The 22,982-nt window shown below is 42.2% G+C and overlaps 1 protein-coding gene across 1 annotated transcript in view; it reads right to left on the reverse strand.

The window, feature by feature from the left end:
• LOC140690341 (uncharacterized) overlaps positions 1-22,982 on the reverse strand; it is a 414,099-nt gene that overhangs the window by 106,628 nt on the left and 284,489 nt on the right. Inside the window, exons 14-19 of the mRNA XM_072952049.1 lie at positions 8,003-8,061; positions 7,653-7,805; positions 6,993-7,116; positions 2,364-2,423; positions 2,108-2,198; positions 1,709-1,829 (exon numbers count right to left, since the gene is read on the reverse strand). Of these exons, the coding sequence (XP_072808150.1) occupies positions 7,710-7,805; positions 8,003-8,061 (155 nt within the window). The 3' untranslated portion in view covers positions 1,709-1,829; positions 2,108-2,198; positions 2,364-2,423; positions 6,993-7,116; positions 7,653-7,709. The remainder of the gene's footprint in view (positions 1-1,708; positions 1,830-2,107; positions 2,199-2,363; positions 2,424-6,992; positions 7,117-7,652; positions 7,806-8,002; positions 8,062-22,982) is intronic.

Here is a 22,982-nt window from a genome sequence, read left to right on the forward strand (position 1 = left end):
CACTACCAAAATTAAAATCCTCCTAAACAAAATGAAAGGCAAGAAATGACAAGAAAAAGCTCTGTGATACATGTTGTTGAAGACAAGAAGTTAATGTTCATAACATACAAAGAGCTGTCACAAACCAACAAGAAGCTCCCCCACTTAAATGTGTGCAAAGGATAAAAGGAATCATTCATTTTAAAAAAGTCAAATGGCTAATGAGTGAAAAATGCTCAATACCTCACTGGTCATCAAATGCAAACTAAAACAATGAAAAAGCACTTTTGCTCATCATATTGGCAAATATTTTTAAAAGATATTCTATCTAGTGTCCATCTGTGGGAGAAGAAACCATGAGCGACATTTTCAGAGGACGACATGTCAATGGATATGTAAACTCTGAAAAACGTACGTACACACTGACTCAACACCACTTCTACGAATCGTTTCCTCTAGGAAAAAACAAATTTAGTCCAAAAAGATGTACCCATCAGGGCATTTACACAGCACTGTTTACAATGTTGGGAAGAAAAACTGAAGTGAAATCATATCCAGCAATAGAGAATTGGTTACATAAGTAATTGTGCATCTTTTCATTCCCCTATGGAAGGAATTTCTAGAGTTACTTGAATGGAGTCTGTGATGAATGTAAATGTCACATCCAGGGACTAAATTTCCAGAAGCCTTAACTAAAGGAATACTCATAAAAGATCACAGGAATGTCTGTACAAGAAGGATGCCAGTCAAATATCCTTTCTGACAGTGGAAAATGGAGAAAACTTAATTGTCCACCATCAAGACAATGATGCGTTAAATCACGACGAGCTGCGAGCAATGAGGGAGCCGGCATTTCGCCGTGGTCCAGGGCCTTGTCCACAGCATTCTCTCACCAAAGGTGTGCGTGGGAAAGAGACCACACCCGCAAATCAGGAGACCCCTCCACTCTAACTGAAAGGACCGTGTGAGTCTGGAGTGGGAGGACGTCTATGATATACACCTGAGTGATTAAAGCGAGCTGCAGAAAAACATATAGTATGGTCTCATTTTTAAATAAAGCATATATACACACACGTATACATGGAATTCTCATATGTGTGTATATATGTATGTCATAGGCATAAAGGTCATGAAACATATATATCAAATTTTCAACAGTTTTTACTCTTCGGAAATAAGGGGAAGGGAGGTAGGGCCTTCCTGTACCACCACAGTTCTCTTTTCAGTATTTCAGTTAAGTATACTTGGAATTTAAAAGTTTACTTAAGTCCGAAGTAAAATGGACAATGCCTCCACAAGACAGAATGCTATACTGGTCATCAAAAATCATGCCAGAGGAGATAGAATATTGTAGAAAAACATATAAAAAGCCGAATGGAAAATGGAGGTGTCCACACAGTAAACAGTCACAGAGTGCTCTCTGGTTTTTTATGACAGAGGTGATCCACACTGATGAAAATATACGTTAACGTCTTAATTATTATCTTTGAATAGCGGGACAAGGATAGCCTTTTTTGCCCCCTTTTTCAGAGTTATTATTTTAAATGCACATTCTTTTTCATCTGAAAAAAAGCATTTTTAGGTGTGTAGTACTATGCATTGGAGAATAATACAAGAATACTTAGAGAAACAAGTAACTAGGAGACAAAGCAGCAGCATCACACAATGTAGGACGGGCGATCCTGATTAACACCACGCAGTTACATAAGGACCCACAAAGTGAGAGCACCTGCTGTAACAGGGCGTGGCCCCCTTCTATTTGTCAGCAGTGTCTTCAGGGCTGAGGCAGTTCTGAGCACGGCCAGTGTCAGTGCTGGTGTCTTGATTGATGCTACTGGGGGTGAGGGCACCTGCAAGCCGAGAGGAAGAACAGAAATCATCCTCTGCCTTTTCTGTCTTGTTTCTTTATTACTTTAAAAGAGAGCCATATATAAGATGAACCGTGTATCTCCCCAAATGAAATTTCAGTAATGAAACCGTTTTTAAAGACTTCACAGCTTATATTCTGCCTATAACTGTCTTTTCAACAAAGATCATATTTATTAAATGTTAATTAACTCAGTTAATTAACTCCCTGTTGAAACATTCTAGTAAAGAGCATGAACTGCAGTATGTAAAAGAACCACACCTGCAGTGACTAGCTCAGCTGTCTTGACGGCAGTGCAGTCAGCCCCCACCATCCCGTGGCCCTGAGCTCCTGATGCTGGTAAGAGATTACGCTGCCACCTCAGATAGAGAGAAACGGTGAAAGCATTTCTTGAACCCTACAGCACTGACAAAACATAACTGACAAATCCCAGGCCCCTTTGAGGCTCTCATTTTCTGTTTCTGGCCAACCCCCATCAATGAGCAGAACCACCCAATCCCCGAGCCATGGGACTCACGTGGGAAGCAGTTTTGGAGAAATTTCCAGGTATAGAATGTAACCAACTATACATAGAACTCTGAAAAAGAAAAGATGCCATACTCTGATTTTGGAAGACACTCAAAATATTCTCCTAAGCCTTAGTAGCTGGAAAGGCTGGGCTTCTCCTAAGTCACTTATTTATTTCACAGCCAGTAAGCATCTCCCTCAAATCCTGCTTCCCTGTGTCTGCTGGGAGCTTGAAACACACTGCTGCTGTCGATCTTATAAGTCACATGGCAGAGGCATGTGTCTCACGCCTGCAACCCTCACAGAGGCTCGCCTCCTAGCCTCACTGTCTGAACTGGGCCCCATTTTCTCACCTGTTTATTTGGTATCTGTTCTTCTGTAAGCTACCTGAAATGCGTTTTGGAACATGTCAGAAGAAGCAGTGGGTTGAGAAATGGACAGATTGAGAGGTGAGAGATGGGCAGACAGAGAGAGAGACTCCAAGAAAAGGGGAACAAATAAAATTTCCTATGCAAAACCCTCTTCTAATCAGGGAAGGAAGCCACCACGGAAAAGTGTGAAGAGGCAGGTAGCTTAGGACTGTTTCCTGGATTCCATGAAAAGTAACACCAAGAGATGAGAGGGTAGAACTTTAATAGTAAAAGAAAAAAAGCACGCATGCTTGAAAAATATATCTACAATATGTACTTTCTAAAGAATAGACTGAAATCAGCAGGACCCAATAACACTATACTTGGGTATTTACAGAAGTGAGAATCCCATCTCCAAACCACAAGGCATCCCTTCAGAGCACTGACAGTCTACATGGGGCGGTCATAAAGCCATCACCGCAAAAGCTATGCTACCCTGCACTTACGAGGAATGAGCAGCTGTGCTCAGGCTGCCCACGCGCGTCATTTACACCCCACAGCACCTCTACGGGGGGGACGCCTAGCGAGCCCCGTCTCTGCAGGACAGAAAACCAGTTCTGGAGAGGCTAAGCCGACTTACCAGTTCTCCATCTCACAGGACTGGTCTCTCCAGAGCAGGACACGAACTCGGACCCACGATTGTAACCATGGTACTACACTGCTTTGTGTGCTGTTTGTGTGTATAATACATTTGTTTCTATCATGAAAGGTTATTTAATAAATGATCGGTTGTCTTGTCTATCTCATTAGCTCACAATCAATCTTTATACTGTTGAATTGTACTCTTTTCCCCTGAAGAAAGGAACGGAAACAGCGGGGGTCAGAAAGAGGTGGGGCTCCATTCTTTATCTGGGATCTCATCTCATTGAAGTCCCCAAACAGGGAAAAGGAGCAAATGTTCTCTTTATCTTTTAAAGAGAGGGCTCCAGTGATGGTGACTTATTCAATTACAAAATCAAGGCTGGGGAAAGGGCACATGCAGCAACTAGAGCAGTATCAGCTGTAGGAAGGTCAAAAGTGCTCATGGGAGGGCTCAGGGGGCAGCCTCATTTAATTTCAATCAATAAAACAATAACAAACTCTAAAAATACTGGCCTACAATGGATTAGCTCTTTCTTGACATCTAGCAAGTTTCCACAGCCCACATGTAACATTATCGGGAACCAGTGAAAGGAAGAGTCCACAGACAAGGAAAATCAATGCCACAGGCAGGCTGAAACCCAGGCTGGAGTTTAGGAAGAGAAAGGGCATAGTTAAGAACTGGGGAAAGGCTGGGGAAAAAAATCATCACAGGGACTCTCAAGCATCATCCAACAATCATATAATCATTCATTCAAGAGAGAGTTACTGAGGTCGTATTCTGTGCAAGATTGTACAGCGGGTGAAGCAAGAGTGCAGCGTCCATGGTGGCAGCAAGTTGCGGGGCTCAAATACACTTCTGATCCCAGTACCTTGCACACTTGTCCTCAATATAAAGGCAAAGATAATTAAAGTAAAATAATACTCTGTAAACTCAAAGCATTGTTGAAAAAAAAAGTTAAAGAAGACCTAAATACCAGGACAGACACTCCACACATATTCCCCTATCAAAAGAAAGTGCTCTTGGAATGGCAGTGCTCCCCAGAGCGATCCGTATATTCAACGTGGTCTCGATCACAATCCCAGCGGGCTCCTCTGCAGAAACTGACTATCTGCTGCTACAATTCATATGGGAATTCGAGGATCTCAGTAACCTATACGTACTTGAAAAAGAAAAATTTGAGAGGACTTATAATTCTCAATTTCAAACCTTACAACTGTATCTCCAGGTGAGATTAGAGGCCATTGTGAAGTTATTACTGTGTTAATCCTTATTTACTAAATTCTCTACAATGAATATTACTGTTACAATAAGAAAAATAAAAAGTAAGTTATCCTTTAAAACATGCACACCGATTCATTCATTGGGAAAAAATTATTCTATCAATTAAGAGATAAATATCTATTGAAAAAGGACAACTTAAAAACAAGAGTGCATTTGCATTTTTCATAAATTGAAAACTGAAAAGCACAAAGACGTCAAGTTTCTAGGGAGACCAATGCAACATATTAATAGTTATTTTCAGAAATTCTAATTTAACAATGAAAACTCTGGAAAGGGAAAATCGTGACTGAGAGCCAACTGCAAACACATGGAGAGCAAAGGCCTAGAAATCACAGTTCCTTTAACTCTGCTCCTAACACAATAGGAGAGGAAATTCCTCACTGAGGGGACAGTGGAATCCCATGCATAAGACAGAATACACAGTACAAACTGCACTAGAATTGGGGGTGAATTTTTTAGAAGAATTCTAAAGTTACAAAATTGCTGAAAAACTATTAAAACACTGACAGAAAGATTAAAACACACAGTCATATATATTATATAGAAACATATGTAGTCTGCTCCCATGTTGCATTTAAATACAAATATATTTGTTCATTTATGGGCACTTATGACTTTATCCCTGGTAGAATATTTCAACTAAAACAAATAATCAATATAACACTCCTTTGTCAAATTTACTTGATAAGTTACTCTGCTATGTAAACATAATGTGTCTAAGATAGATCTAAAATTAGTGAAAAAGAGCTTTGTATGGCTTCTTGAACTATTCTCAAAATTCAAAGCTTAATTTTAAAACAGATCTGAACAGTAATTCTATATTACCTTTCCCGTCGTGAAATGAACAACACAGTCTGTTGTCAAAATTCTGTCCTTACAATGATTCACGAGCACCGTATCCTCACAAAACTGCTGGACAGCAAGGCACTATCCAGACACTGTGACCCAACAAATGAAACACAATGAAGACAGTGACCCTATTTTGGAGGGCTTATAGTCTGTGTCAACACCAGGGTTTTATTTGATTGGTTTGATTGGTTGGCAAAATAAAATCAATCAAGTACTTTCTTCTTTGAGCATTCTATAAGTCATGACTCTGCTGTTAGTGTCATGAGCAGGAAAGACTTAAGCATGACTTGATTAGATCAACTAGCAACAATCATCACTGGAGAGTGAGTAATAAAGAAGTTAACTGATAGCAATGCTTCTCCCTACATGAGAGCTAAAATAAATCGACACTGATATCCGAAAAGAAAATGAGAATTTGAGGTCCCCAATAAGAAAAAAATCTAACAAGAAATCAAAAAAGTAAAGATTTTTTCATTAACGTTTCCTGGAAAGATTGGAGCATGGTGGTGTTGAGCTCAGATGCTAGGGAAAAACATGAGGGTCTGAATTCCCACAGCACTGGGTAGCTTTGACACTAATATGTCAGTCAAATTCTCTGCACCTCAGTCTCCGATGCATAGACTGGGGACAACAACCGCACCCATCTCCTAGAACGGTCCTAAGAATTAAGTTATTTTATATATACAAGTTTTAATAAAATACATCAGATATTAAATATTACCCCAAAAGCACAAGGAAAAATGAAAACAGAGATAAATTGGAGTTCATTAAACTTTAAAACTTTGCTTCAAAAAACACCATCCAGAAAGTGAAAAAACAACACTCAGGAGAAAATTTTTTCAAATCATTTATCTGATAAGGAATTTGTGTATCAAAAAAAAAATTCCACAGCTCAACAATAAAAAGGCAACTCAATTAAAAAATGAAAAAATAATCTGAAAAGATATTTTTCAAGGAAAATATACAAATGGCCAATAAGCACAATGAAACGGTGTTCAATAACATTAGCTCTAAAGGAAATCAAGTCAAAACAACTAGGAGAAACCACTTCACATTCACTACAATAGGTTAAAATCAAAAAAAGATTAACAAGCACTAATGAGGACACAGAGGAAGCGGAGCCCGCAGCCATTGCTGGTGAGGATGTAACACAGCGTGACCACTTTGGAAAACATCCTGGCACGTCCTCAGAGAGTTGAACATTTGGCTTCTGAATGATCCAGCAATTCTGCTTCCTGGGCACACAAGTAAGAGAACTGAAAACAAATGTTAACATAAAAACTCCTACAGGAATATTCACCATTACTTTTCGCCATTAATTTTCAGAGCCAAAAAACAGAAACAACCCAAATGTCTATCACGTGATGAATGGGTAAACAAAGGGGCCCAGCCATACAGTGAAATATTATTCAGCAATAGCAAAGCATAGAGTACTGACCCAGGCCACAACGTGGACAAACATTGAAAACGTTACTCAGTGTGAAAGAAGTCAGTCAAAATAGACGGTTCCACTTACATGAAGTGACTCGATTTGCATGAAATGTTCAGCACAGGCAAATCCACAGAGACAGAAGAGTGGCTCCCTGGGGCTTGGGGAGGATGGGGAAGTTGATAATGTCTGCTTATGCGTACTGGGTTTCCTGTTGGGGGGAAGAAAATATTCTAAGATTGACTGGGATGCACATTTCTGGGCATAGAGTAAAATCCGCTGTACATTTTAATGGGTGATTTGTATTAAAACTGTTAAGAACAAAAGCACCTCGGATTAGTACCTTCCATAGTAAATGCAAATTGCTAACATTTATTACAGGAAGAAGAAACTGCCCTCAGCATGAAAGCAGGAGATCAGCAAATATTAGTTAACCGAAATTGGACAAGAGCATTTCACTTGAAACTGTTGCTGAGTGTACAAGAAATATTCAGACATGACAAGGAAAATCAGTTTGACATCACGAAGAAGCATTCTGCTTCAAATGCAAATCAAGGATTCGGCAAGCCCAGCTGCTACAAATGACCAGAGAAGAAACCTGGTTCTTAAAACAAGCACCAGAGCCAACAAGGAAATGGTGGTGAGGAAAGCAGGCGGCCTAAAATCTGGAACAGTGTGCTACAAATAATTTCTCCACTGAAAATTCAAAAATAAAATGAAAGTGATGTAATGCTGTGTTGAACTCACGTGAATGGGCTTCCTGCAGTGCTTGACAGTTCTGTAACCCCGAATGACTCAGGAGAATCAGCATGGCTCCTGGGAGTCCCCAAGTAACTGCCCATCAGCACGCTGACCACCATCACATCTGCCAGGGTTGAATTGCAGAGAAGAGAGCAACCTCTGAAAGGCACAGGGAATGTTGACAAGGGAATAAAAGGCTGTGGTCAATCCTGGGACAGAGGCCCTGTGAGCAGAGGCCAGAAGGCTGCAGGTGAACTGGAGTGGCCCTGGGGCAGGAAGGGACCACAGGGGAGCATATCTCAATTATCTCCTCTCTCTCCCTCGGGTAGGAGGGATAAAGCCTGCATCCTTCTCACCTGGAACTGTGGGTTCTGGCTGGCGGAAGTCTTACCGACACGGAATGAATTTCTCAAGACTGTGGAAAAAGGAAAGAAAGCGAGAGGGATTAGGGAGCCAAATCCACGAGTCTCTCAAATGCTCCCATATTTATTGTGTATAATCAAAGTAAAAAGTCAATAACAGTTGTGAGATAGTAGGCAGGAACTTGGGGAAAGAAGGGATGAGACAGAGATTGTAGACTCCACCATGAGTACTAAGGCTTAGTTTACCTTTAGGGAAGTCATGGGCTGAGGGGAACAAGATACATTTTTTAGACATGTTCATTACAAAGCAGACCACCAGACCAGCCTGGTCCCTGTTTTGGGGATAATAGACTATCTAACACCACGCAGGCCTGGCGTTTATAGCTGAGGGCCTGGGTCATTGCTCTGCAATAAGCAGTGTGCTATCTATAACCTCAAATATGCAAGCAAGGCATTGTCTCTGCTTTTTATGGCAAGGAGACAGGAGTGAGGATGCACAGGTGTTTGCTTTAAAGCAGTTAATAAGCACATTTTTTTTCTTAAAGTTGACAGGCGGCTGCGATGTGTTACAACTTGTTAACTCAATCATGGGCTCCCACATGGAACCATTATGGAGGACATCCTAGGATGACAAATCCTGGCTCTGGATCTTTTCCTGCCAGCTTCGGCCACTCCAGCAGGGTCTAGACACATCCCTGAAAAACGATCCCACAGAACCACCTAAACTCTTAACTCCTGGTGCTTGAAATTTAATTTTAGCTCTACACAACTTAATGTAGAAAAGTTTCAGAAATAAAAGATATTATATTCTTTTTATATCTCATCACTGATTTTTCTGATTGCTCTAAGCTGCTTCTACATGGTAAAGCACCTAATTCTGCAGGTGAATTCAGTACTTTCCTTTGGGCATAACTAGACAGTCTGGGCTGTCTGACTTCTATTAGTCAAATACCGATACACTTAATTGATTTCTTTGTTCATCAATTTCAGCCTGGAGGTGAGGGTCTATCACTATTTTCCTCAGCCCACCCTCTACTCTTTTCTCATCAGCATCTCAGGCCTCCTGAAAACAAAACAAAGCATTTGTTTCCCTTCATCTACACTTTCCACAAAGGCAACAGGAATCATCATGCCTAGAGAATGAATTCAACACAAATGTTAAAACAAAAATCTATAAACCTGAAACAACTCCATCTCCGACTCATGATACACAATGACATGAGAGTAAGTGTGTCAGGTACAAAGCATGCGTGAGCCTGACCACCTCATTTCTATTCTTCAAAGGAAGGAAGGTTTTCGTATTTTTTATTATCATTCTTTGTCATTGTTTCTGATTAAGCCAAAAAATTTTTTATGAAATAATTAAGCACTGCAATAACAGATTTTCGCTGTATCAATTACAGAAGGAATTCAGAGGGGATAGGAAAACCCACCTCTGTAAAAAATGCAAAATTCCTTCCCCTGTTAAGAACACGAATACAAAATGCAACAGAGAATTCAAATTCTTGTGGAGAGGACAAAAGCCACAGAATCAAAGCAAAGTCATTATTATGACTCAATCCAAAATTCACTGGACAAACATGCTCAATGCATTCAAATAATTTTTAAGGCACACTGCAAACCATTCACTTAATTATCTACAGGCTAGAGGAAGAATTTCCCTCTATAACAGACAACATAAATCAATAGGTTGCCCCACCAAACAAGGAACAAACATCAGGTTTTTTGCAGTTCTGATAAATCAGCAAGTTTTAAAGATCAAAATCCAGAAATTTTAAACATTCATTCACACCAGAATGAATCAAGCACTTAAAAAAAATAAATAACCCAAAGAAACTAAACACATTGATCACGTACCTGGATCAATGAGAAATTCTTGTACAGCTGGGAAAAAAAGAACAGTCTATAGACTTATACTTGAAAAATAAAACTACTTTTAAAGATAACTGCTAAAACACATTTCATCATTCATGTTGCCTTGAAAAATCTGAGGCACTTGTCTCTGATCAGAAAAGCAATTCTGAGTATTAGTTTGTTACAATTCAGTGCCAGTTTGCTTTAGAAGAAAAAAGAAAAGCTACTGTTTCTCATCTTGCACAAAGTTTAAAGAACCTCCCTGCCTCTATCTCCCCCCATTTTCTAAGCTCATGCTCCCCAACCCTTCTGAAACAATTATGAGAACCTCTTATTCCCACCAATATGCCAAATCACAAAAGAGTATCAATTTATTTGTGTAAATATATACCTACACCTTGAACTGGAGGAGAAAGATTTCAGAAGGCTATATGGAACTTATTGCTATATTCCTGAAATCACACACATACACGTTCACAGAGACACAGACATATACAAACTGAATTACTGGGCACTTCACAAGCTAAGGACTTACAACTTCTAGAAGATAACTTTGTAGTTAGTTTAAAATACAAAACGGTCAGCTTTTGAAAGCCTTGAACATTGCAAAATCATCCAAATATCAATGAGATCCAATAAGCCTTCTCTGTAGAATGTAATTCCCCATGATGGCAAAGCAGACCCTAAGAAGTAGTGGATCCAAGACTCGTGTTTTTCACTAGCTATGATCGTTTTAAAACACGTAAACAGATTTAGAAAGTTATGTCCCCATGACATTTATTCTTATTGAGATGGCATATGTATTCAATTGTCTATGCAGAAAATAGGACCCATGATGGTGTTTAAGAAATATTTTGTGTATTGAAATATTTATTTTTAAGTGCAGACAAGGAGGGTGGGTATTACTCCATTGTAGAGCACCTTTTGTGCACGCACATGTTCCTGGCTTCAATCCCCTGTACCTTCATGAAAATAAATAAATACAAGTGCTTACTTAAAAATAAGAATAAATTTATATAAAAAAATAAATGCAGACTAAAAACCACTGCAATCTAGGAGCCACAATTATAATAAAAAACAAGTGTTTCTATCAAATATTGACTATACGCCAATCACAGAGACAACCAAAAGTCACACCTGACAACCATCACGTGTGATTCTCAGCAATCCTACTAAGTAGACACGGATGAGAAACCCGGCTCTGCGGATGAGGAGACGGAGCTCGGAGGAGCCGGGGACACTGACCGTCCTGCTCCCCGTGACACCGCGTCAGCCCAGGGCAAGCGCTGACAGAGCTGCACTGAGGGGATACCCAGCTGCATGGAACCATGGGGGATTGGGGAGTCCTAGAAAATACTCAAAAGTGTTCAATGAAAAACCAGCTCAAATATGTTACTCTGTGCCCCATCCTCTAAACACAGAACATGTCTGGGACCTTTTTGATGCCTCCGTGTCCTTTCTGCCATCATCAGTTACGTGCCCTCTCAGCGCGACCAGTCATGAACTGGACCCCATACGAAGTGCACTCAGATGGAAGAGCTTTAAAAGCTGTTTTATGAAGTTTGTAAGACTCTGTCTATTCCTCACACAGGCGGTCATCCAGCACTACTCACCGGTGCGGATGTACCACCTGAAATCACACCTTTCTGCTTTTTAAAATCCCTTCATGTAATACAGACTTTTAAACAGCAAAGAAGCAGCTCAACCACAGACAGTGGACATCTTTTCACCAAACGGACTCAAACAGCCCATCGGACTACCTGGAAGCCCTTTTCTTCTATTAAACCCACTTCCAGGTACTTCATCATTTTCGGATTGGTGGACTCGGCCTCTGAATGGCCTACTCAGAGAGATCCCATCCTCACATCCGGGGGTGGGAGAGGACCCTGCTGCTGGGAGAAATCAGTGAGGAAGGTGGACATCCTCCAGCCATTTCTGCACGGGTAGAAATGCCACATGCTCAGAAATTATACCGTCAGCACCCCTGGGCTCCCATGGACTGGTTTCACATTAAGCAAACTTATGACACACTGATGCAAGAAAACCAGAAATTTAATTTATTAATGTAACAGGAGATGTGAAACTACAAACCAGATTGAAATATCAGAGTTCAACCATGAGTACAGATTCTCCTCCACGGCCCAATCTCGGGCAGGCAGTCACATGGCAAGCGTGGACAGAAGCAGAGCAGGAAGGGTTTCTAGATTAACTCAATGGACTAAATTTCTGTTATAAGAACAGATCTACTGCCTGGAAAACAATTAATGCCAATCACGGGGCACACTCCATGGACAGTGGCTGAAACACGACTGTGAGTACCTGTATAACTCCACTTTCCCTGTCCTTTCTGGTCTATCTGATGCAGAGGTACAGAGATCCAGGGATGCAGATACCTGTAAACACCCAAAGCCCATCCCTGGGAGCCTGGAAACCAGATAGCCAGGATTTAAATCCCAGCTCTGCCACTTACTAGCTCTGTTACCTTGGCCAAATTACTTACCCTCTGTGTGCCTCAATTTCCACACTGTAAACCTGGGATAACAATCAAATCTTTCTTACTCGCTTGTTGTGAAAATTGGAGGATTCATTTCTGTAAAACTCTCAGAAAAGAATGTAGCACATTTTTGGTGCCCAACAAATTTCAATTTAATAAGAAAGTGATTTACAAGTCTCCCATCTAATCATCTTCTGTGTTTCATGACTATTCTGAGTCCCAAAGGAAATCCTTATTTCCCCTCTTATAAACTCTTGAGGAGCACCCTTCTGTTTCAAGCCACCACCTGTTTAATCTGAGGGGGAATTCCCTCCTCCCCACTCCTCTGGTCCATGGGAGACTGCTTCTCCCTTCACACCCCTGACCACTGGCCCACGGCTAGCCCTCCTCACACTAACAGATTGAGGTGTGAGTCCGGGGAGACAAGCAGGGCATATGAAAGCTTTCCTTCCCCTCCAGTGTTGGCCACCCTTAGGAAGCAGCCGGGATGCTCAGTTCCATGGCAAGACAGTCCTGTGCATTATGGGTCAGAATCTCTCAAGGGAATGCTCGCTGTGGACCAGAGTTACCTGGGACTGCGTAAGTCTCTAATTCTGGGACATAGTGTCATGACACTCACTCTCCCACAGCCCTGAATTTCATGGAGAACGTGGCTTCATCAGTAATAAAGGAGACATTTATCGCCTGCCTGTTCTTCTTTGTCATCTCTCAGTTGGCTGCTGGACACAACATGTGTATAAGTATTGGGTCCCCTTAAGCCCCAACATATATGAAGTAACAAAAATTCTGTGGCTTAACATTGGTTCAGGGCGACTGTGTAACTGTCCTGACTCTGCTGATGCTAAATTATGTGTATAGGAACTATGGAACCTCCTCAAATATCTTTCATCATAAAACCAGCTTTTCTTATTTTCCTGTTTCTCAGTAATTGCCAAAGACTATCAAATGATGGCTTCACACCAAACAGCAGTTAAGATTATGAGCCCTCTTGTCATACACACTGTGCTAAACACTTTACATAATTTCTAATTCTCACAATTCTACAAAGCAGAAATGAGTGTCCCCATCTCACAGACGAGGGAAAAACTCAGAAAGAACTGACTCAGGATCACGTAGCTCAGTGGCAGCGCGTGCACGCAAACCCAAGTCAAAACACCACACCCCTTTGTATATGTACCAAATCTCCTACCACCCATTGACACACAGCGGTGGGGATAATACTTAGGGAACTCAGTACACTTTTCAGCTTTAAGGTGCTCCAGAGGCCGCTTCTAGCTCTTTTATAAAATCCCGGCTCACTGGTTTCTAACACTGCAAGAAAAGTCCGATGTTGCAACTGTTTGCACAGGAAGTCTGAAATGTTCACAGCGAGATGATAGAATAAAACTAAGACATAAGCAGAATAATAGTTCCAGGTAGTCAGACATAATGGACATTGTGCTACCCTGAAGCACTAAGCAAAGGAATCAAAAAAAAAAAAAAACGTTTAAGACTTCCTTCACAAACAGGAAAGTTAAGACTGTAAGAAGGTGCAACAGCGCCACCTATGGCTTAAAAGGCCTTCCTGGTTGCCTGGAAAGGTGCAACACAAAAATTGCCTGTGGATCAGAAACAAGAATCAGATAACTAAAAGCTTATGTAGCACATACTGCTCTCCTAGTCCTCATGTCTTGCACTGTAGCAAAAACCAACAGACCTGTACTAGGCCTATATTCATAAAAGTCATGTCTGTATTTTTCCAACAGGAGGTAATCTAAGTATCTTGCAAAATACTTCTCAAAGAGCCAGGAAATCATAGAAGTGTATTGAAATACAAAAACATTTATTTACATATTAAAACAGCATGAGCTTTTTTCTATTAAAAAAGCTGACATGTCAAATCAATGTTTTGATATTTTAAAACCTATTAAGAGTGCAGAAAAATAAATCAAAATTTTCTTTAATCACAAAAGAGAGAAGCTTATTCCCTGAAAATGATCAATGTGGATTTTTCTAAACTTAATGCTTCTGGTCAGAGTCCTACGAATTTAAATGTCTGAGTGTATAGTTACACGGCAGCATGAACACTGAGTTGTAACAATACACATTCTGTGTAAATAATCTTCAAGGTCGTCTGCTTAAGTCAATTTAACTAGTCCCTGTCTCAATAGAATGATACAGATTTCATTAAAACTTCATACTGCACGCACACACACACACAAAACCCTGAATCCTTGTTACTTTAAGCCATATTCATATATATCCATATTGAATATGCATCAGAAACAAGCCACCCTCTTTAGTATTCACAGTTGATCCTTCTAAACTATCTGTCATTGTGACAGCACATTTTTACTAAGCAGCTCTTGGATGCTTTGTATACAAGGCGTCTACCTCTCACAGTCAGACATGGTAAACGGCATCACTCAAATTTCACAAATGAGGAAATATACTTAAGCCATGGAAACAACGTACATATTTATCATCAGGAAAGAAAAGAGTAAAGATTTTACTTTCAATATGCACTGACAAACTTTTCCTCCATACTAAGACTACATACATAAAACAAATTCAGTCATTGTAAATTATTCTGTCAATAAGCACCACTAGAGAAAAACAAGCAACATCATTAGCAATGATTGGACTTTCAAAGCCCACTCCTATTTTGCACTATAATCATTTTTAATGTTTTGTTTTTAGTGCTTACATAGCACTAATATAAAGAAAACATAAACTATTTAAGTCATTACCTGAGAATGCAACATTTGTGAAAATGTACAATTTTAATTTATGCCGCTCTGTCTCACATTCTCACTGGTGTCTCTCCTTTGAAGGCCTCATCAGGCTGAGATCGCCAAAATCGGTCATTTATGGACTCACAGGAGTTCGGGAAACCACTCAACGGGAGGCTGATCAGAGGAGAAATTGAGAATGCATCCTGTGCAGCCTGGATTCCAGCACCGAGCTAGGCACCGCCAGCTGCGTTTGATTTGGGACAAGCTGCCCACCTCTCAATCCCTCAGCTGCAAAAAGGAGACATTGATACCTACCGTCAAACACCTGCTTTGAAGTAAAACATGAGAAAAACAGTTTAGCCTTTGGTAGGTGTCCACTCACAGCAAGCTTGGTCATTATGATGATGAGGATTACTTTTAATAAGTTAAGCTAGACCAAAAATTAGAAATCACCATAAAGGAGAAACATTTTAACTCAATAAGCATTTCCTTTTGAATGGATTGATAAAAGTTCTAATGATTTTTTTAATAAACCAAATTTTGTCCATTAATTTTAGATTTACCGGTTTATGGACAAGTCTCCAAAAAAAGAATTAGAGGCCTCTAACCTCTGAATACTAAGAAAGTAAAGTTTAAAAAAATTATGGGGGAGAGTATACCTCAGTTGAGAGAGTATGTGCTCAGCACGCATGAGGCCCTCAGTTCAGTCCCCAGTAACTCCATTTAAAAACTTTTATTTAAAAAAAAAGGAGAATTAAAGGAAAAAGATGGAGGACTACAGAATTTTTTTAGAGAATCCACTCAGATTTAAGATGGGGAAAAAATATCCATTTCTCACAGGAAATCTTGAGAACTATGTAAACCGGATCTGAGTTGTCTAGTCTTTAACATTATTCATGAATTCATATTACCAAGTCTTAAAACTACCTGATAACCCACAGTGGTGATAGTGATCATAAAACCTGACAATGCGGATCGAACTCCGGCTAGGACTGCTCTGTTCTGACATCTCTGCCCCTGAGGCCTCACCAGGCTGAGAGCACTAAATTTTGTCATTCATGAGCATCTCGTGTAAGTCTTCCACTTGTGCTTCTCAGTCTCCTCTCACCAGCCCCTCTGAGGGAAGCACTGTTATCATCTTCCCCACACGCAGATAAGGTCACTGAGGTACAGAAACTAAACCTGCTCCAGGTCACATCGGCATTAAAGGACGTCTGTATTTCTGCTGTTTTGCGGTTGACAAAGGAATCTGAGATATCAATACAAGATAGACTGTTAAATAATCAAGTCTGTCAGCTCTTCACCTCAAAGAGCAGATACTATAAATTCCTGATGTAGGATGAGGCTGCTGCCACAAAATGACTCAGCTAGAAATTAATATCCAAGATGAAGCAGCGGATACACATAAATATTCATGACTGTCAACTCCTCTCACGGGTCTTGGCCCTTCACTGCCTGAATGGGGGTGAAATCCCCACCCGTGTCTGGGAGGGTAGCGCGGCTCTTCCAAGTCTCACCCAGGCTTCACAGGCTGTTTCCCCCTACAGACTGTCCTAAATGATTAAAAAGCTCACAAGATTTTTACACCAGCCAAAACTGAAAGACATTTCTGCATATGGAGCACTTTCTCAGGCTTAAACCATTTTTGCCTACACTCAGCAAGGGGGAAAAAAGAAACATGACTCTGCAAAGTCTCTTAGCCTTACCACTCACAGGAGTTGAATGGTCTCAGCACAAGATGACCCTTCACATTACAGGATGAGAACAAAATAAAGCCGCCCCAACAACAAGCACTCCCAGAGACAGCGCTCAGCAGTCTTCTGCACACTCACGGTTGTGCAGCCCTCACCACCATCTATTTCCAGAACACTTCATCACCCCAATAGAACACCCCTGTCACTAGCAGTCACTCCACAACCCCCCTCCACTCAGCCCCTTGCAACCATCATCTGCTCTCTGCCACTGCATGAGCCAATTCTGGGCATTTCTAAGATCACTGAAATCAACAATATGTGGCTGTTTGTGTCTGGTTCCTTTCAGTTAACGTGCTGTTATCAAGGCTTTCCCATGTTGAAGTGGTATCAGCATGTCTCTTTTTTTTTGAAAATGTTAAACTTTATTAGAAGGTGGTAAATACTATCAAAAATAGTAGAGTGGGGTATAAGGGATGGGGTTTCAAAGGGAAAAGGCCGGGTTGAGCAGTCAGGGTGGACTACCCAGAGCAGATGGCTTTTTTCATATTCCCCTTTATTTATTTTTTCTTTTTTATTCACTCTTATGTCTGAATAATATTCCACTAAATGGAGATACTACATTTTGTTCTTTCATTCAGCAGCTATATATGGACGAGGTCCAGAAGAATGAGTGTAAGTGGTGGCTAGCAGGGATGGCATTTAAGCAAAGGGCAAGATGTGCTTTCAAAAAAAAAAGTGAACAATCAGAGGCACAAGGAAATTCAGCGCGTTTCTGAGAAAGTGCATGGTTGCTTCAGTAGGACTGCCATGCAGGGCTGTGGGGGATAGTGACAGGAGACACAGTGAGGGAGTCACCTGAGAATATTCCCCACTGCAAGCAGCTCAGCCAATTCTCCTCCCTCATCCTGTATTTTAGAGACATTTTTGCTAGCTTTTCTCTTATTTCAAGTAACAGTACTTTAGTTACACATCTGATCATCTGCATCAGACCACATTAGCTCCAAGCCACAGAAAATCATTCACTGACCGGAGCAGCTCCAAGACATAACATTGATGGACCAGGGAGTCCTGCAGCATCCCATCCTGCAGGCACAAACCACACATGTTCCCTGGTGATGTCCGGAAAGTAAAATGCATGGAAATATCTCACTGCTGCTGCACGACATCTGCCCACAAATTGCCCCCAAATCATGCTGGCACAGCACTACTCAACCCTCGCACTACCCAAAAAAAAAAAAAAAAGAGAGAGAGAAAAGAAAAGAAAAGAGAAGAAAAGAAAAGAAAAGAAAAGAAAAGAAAAGAAAAGAAAAGAAAAGAAAAGAATAAAGCTAAGAAAGCAAATTTAGGCTCTTCCATTGAAAACCAGCAACCATCACTGCCAGTATCTGAGCTGGAATGATCCTGACTTCAAAAACCACTGTGCAGTTACTATTCAAATGTGACAGACATATATGTATTTCACTTAGATGATATTACAATAGGATTTTTCTTTTCAAAATTTCCAGTTGCAACAATAGCACAAGAAAGTTTATGTTTCATTTTTTAAAAAAAATCAATTATTTTCCACTTTGTTAATTTTGAATCTATTATTATTTTATAAAGGGAGCTATGCTGCAGATTATAAACCAAATATCTGGCTTCTGCAAACAAGACCTATATGACTTCACTATTTCAGAGTAATCTTTAATGATGCTTTCAAATTGGGGGCGCTCACTAACAGCTCTTTAAATACTGTCAAAGATGTGCTATTATGTAATGCAAAGGGTCTACCTACACATCAACCCAGAAACCAAAGAAACTACACGAAAGCCTTAGTTTATCATTTTAAAATATTCCTATTATTTTGAATATTAAATTTCTTAAAGATAAGATATTTTTTGAGAAAGACATCAGTTGTATTAAATTTCCTCTCACCAAGAAAGCAATCTTTATCAAGAATTACTACCCCTATGAAAATCCAAAAGACAGGACGTTTCTAGCTAAGTTAACTTACAGATCTCAACACAAGCCTAAATCCTATCTGCTCTCACTTGAACGAGCCCAGCAAAGTCCTGGGCTACTCTGGAACTTAGCTCTTCTGTTCCATATGTTGGCAGAGCTAAGATCATCACACAAGGCAGGGAAGGAGAGAAGAGGTAAGTCCACCTGGCGGCCTCCATCTGTTTACTTCCAGCCACAAGGTGTCGCTAGAGCGACCCCGCTAACAAGCCCTCCACACAAGGAAACCCGGCATCCACTCTGCCCCTGCGGTCCCCAAGCAGTCCCGACGCCCCTCTCCCACTGGTGGCCTCCGAGCCTGTGAATGGTCTTCTAATGACCCTCCCAGTTGGTGACACCCTCCCCCTCTTCCCCGCTACACACACACACACACACACACACACACACACACAGCCAAGGCAGCCTTCCCAAAGCACAAATTTGATTACATCTCCCCCACTTCAAACCCATCAGAGGCTCCCTGGTAGAGTTCTAGCCCCACCCCCGACCCTGCTTGTCCATCCTCACCTCAGTACCAGGTCCCCAGTGACCTCAGGGGCCCCGTGACCTGCTGCTACTTCCCACTAGCCTCCAGGCTCATTTTAACTGTTTGTCAAGGAAGTCTTCCTTCCCTCCAACCTCCGCACTTTGGATTAGGTGCCCTGCTGTGTTAATAAAACATTTTAATCTAAGTCAACTTCTGACACTGCTAAGCTCTCAAGAAGCAAGTACATTTTGCTTACTACTGTGGGTCCACCCCCTCTCCCCTAGACACTCAGAATTGCGTGTTTTGTGAATAAAAGAATGAAGGGGTGGGACTCAAAAGGACAGGCAGAGCTGCTCTCCTAAGGGTCACTTCCTGCTGACACCCTTCACTGCCTCTTCTGTGTCAGTTCTAGTAAAAACCAAGCTCCTCCAAAGCCCTCCACCCCTAGGCCCTCTCCAGTGTCCTTCAAAGCAGGGTCACCCACCACCCTGAACCACACAGGGCAGTCTCCCCGAGTCCCCACCCCACAAGCCTCCAGGCCTCTACCCGGGCTGCTCCTGCCACCTGAGTCACCCTCTTGATTCCTTCCCCTGGCTGACTCTTACTCTGTCCCCAGAACTGAATGTAGAGCCAATTTCTTCCAGGAAGTCCTCCCTGATGATGTCCTTTAGCTCTTGGCTGGGCTCCATCTACAGCAGCACTGCTTGGCGACCAACTGGTATTTGTCCACCTGCTCTTATGAGACCATGACCTCTTGGAGGCCACGTGGGAAAAAGGAGTGAGGTGACAAGAGGGGTGGGAAGAGCAAACAGGAAAGTCGCAGCTCAAGTCCCAAATTCAAGGATTCTGTCTCAGATAAAAAGAATAAACTGTTTCATACGTGTGTCATTTGGCTATGATTTTTGTGGCTCATGGAAAACAAGAGCTTGGTGTTCAAGCCTGAAATCCAAGTTACATGCAAAGAAATGTATATATTCATATCCAAAGGAAACCAGAGCTGCTCAACAACACTTTGCAGTTAAAATCCAAAGGAACTTTGATAAAGGCAATCTCCCTCTCTCTCTTTATTTTTATTTATTTATTTTTTTTGGTATCATATAGTTTTAGAAGTATTTGTATAACTAAGTGATGGCTACAGCCTATGATTCTGCACTGGAGTGTTTGGGGCTAAGGAAGCCCAGATTACATGCACTGTGTAAATGCAATCACACCAACACAATGACAGGCGCCCTAGTGGCTGAGCTGAAGTTCCAAAGCAGAGAACCTTATGTTGGAAGACAGCTCTCAGTAGAAAGTAAGAAATGAAATGTTCTGTACTCAATCTCATTAGCTTTATGAGCCATTAACAGATAGTATATCTTGTCTAATGAAACCCCAAAATATATTGTCATCTTCGATTTTCTCCATCTGACTGTTTTATGCTAAATTTGGATATCAAACCCTCACTCCATACGGAAAGCTCAGGCCTTAGCTGCAGCACAGTTACATCCCGTGGAAGAAAGCTGATCAAGGGAGAACAGGAGAGTTTCCCTTCAGAAGCTGCTAAGTGTGGTTTTGCACCTGTATGTCATTTACAACCACGCCATCGTCAAAGGAGTAAGACCTTACATCTGTGGGGCAAAAAGCACTGCGGTGGTTCTGAACCATGAAAGAACACTGAGCTTTGTGCAACAGTCCTGAGGCACTTAAAGCGTACTTTCTCTGAAAGGCTCCGAAACTGACTCACTTCACCATTTCAGGTACAACCGGAATTAGTAGAGAGAACATGCCCTTGAAGTCTGACAAGGCCCTGCTGGAATCCTGCTACAGCATTTACTAGCTGCTAAATGAACCAATTCCTTAAACCTCTGAGGAGGCTTCCCAATCTTCAAAACGGGGCTGCCACCGCCCACTTGGGAGGCATGGATGTGAATGCAACACGCAAGTAGGGCGGCCGACTGGTACGTGACACGGGGCCTGGCTAGTTTCCCTCCGCTGCCCTTCTCCCCCTTTAAACTTGCACTGTTCCCCCTGGTAAGGGTGAAGCCCCAGGAACAGACTGCCCGATTCTTCTGTATATCCCCGGATACATACCTTACCCTTAGGAGGTCAGAAAAACAACTGCCTCCTCCCCAGTCACTATCAATATTCTTAAGAGTCTGGGTTTTTTTAACTCTATGTTTCAGGGAGACTATTCAAGGATTGTTCAACCACCGTTCTCCAGGTTGGCTCCTCTCCCAACGCCCATCCCTTCTTACCTCAAATCTTCTGTCTGATTGCCTTTTGTTTGTGGGAAAGAGAGTCCGCTAGGGTGCAGACTCCCTAGGCCTCCCTCCCTTCATCACAGGAGAGTGTGACTACATTCTCCCAACTCCCCACTCCGACTCCAGCTTCTGAGGAGTTTCCCCTTCTGGACCCTGCAGCTTCTGGATCGTCCCAAGACGCGCACACGTGGCCAAAACCCTCTGTTCAGATTTCTTCCTGTGTGGCCCTGCCCACCCCCCAGAACCTTAAGGATAAATGCCATTGCTCTGAAAATCACAAACGCCGCTGACTGACACACCAAAGCTGCATGGTCCGGGCTTTCCTCCAAACCAGGCACAGCCCTGCCCACCCTCAGACACAGTCTGCACCTCTTGAGATGAGCTGATCCACTTGCACGGCTGTGAACACCAGCTAAGAATGACGAATCCCAATGTGTATCTCTAGTCCGGCTCCTTCACCTGAGCCCCAGGCTCATAGACACGAGTGCCTCTTGGAAGTCCTAACTTGGATGACAAATGGCATCTTAAAAATGCCATATGTCAAAAAAAAAGGCCTTATGTCCACCATTTACTCTAGACTTCGATTCCTGGCAGGTACCTCCCAGGCTCCCCATTTTAGTAACAGCCCCAGCACCCACCTAGGTGTTTGAGGTCACATTCAATTTCCACTGTTCCCTCCACCTGGCCCTGCCCTGGAATCAGTCTTGTTATTTCTGTCGCTAAGCCAGTCTCAAGTCTGGTTCTGCAGGGAGCACGATGGAAACCCACAAGCTCACAGCAAGGTGCACTGAGTCACAGTCCTCCGAAGGGAGTTCCCTGGAGGGGGAGGCATCTCCTGCTGCCAGTCACCTCAGAAGGCACTGGATTCTCACAAAGAAGGACCAGAAAAAGGACTCAAGGATCTCCCGTGATCTGAGGTTTGAAGGGCCCGAGGTCTGGGGGAGCTCCTAGTTAGCTGACACTCCTGTCAGTGAGCAGATGAGGATGGTAGGAACCCAGGCAAGTCTGTTCTCGCTCCGACCCCTTTTCTCTCGGGAGCCACGGGAAAGGCCAGTTTCCAGGGCACAGACCGGCCATCACAGATCCCAGCCTGCATTTGCCAACCCAGACAGCCTAGACTCCTACTTGCGACTCTTACTTCTGTTCTGTTCCCCCCAGAATGTGATGGACTCTTTCAGAAAGTCTGGACTGTCTCAAGCGAGACCAAGTCAGTGAAGGATGAAGTGTCCACATTTGGACCAGAGCATGAAAGGAGAAACAAGGCCTCATGTCCAGCATGACGGTGGTGGCCAAGCCCTTTCCCTGGGTGAGATGAACCAGGGTCGGGGTGAGAATGCAAGGTCCCTTCACGGCTGACAGGGGTGTTGGAGACTCACTACCGCAAAATAACCACACGGCCGTCAGTGGTGGACATCAGCTGCAACAGACACAGAGTCAGCTATTTACTGCCAAAAAGGGGTAAAAGTAAAGGCCGGTGCAGGGAGGCCTGCACGGCTGCTGAGGCAAACCAT

Source organism: Vicugna pacos, chromosome 30, assembly GCF_048564905.1.
Source record: "Vicugna pacos chromosome 30, VicPac4, whole genome shotgun sequence".
Classification (NCBI taxonomy): domain Eukaryota; kingdom Metazoa; phylum Chordata; class Mammalia; order Artiodactyla; family Camelidae; genus Vicugna; species Vicugna pacos.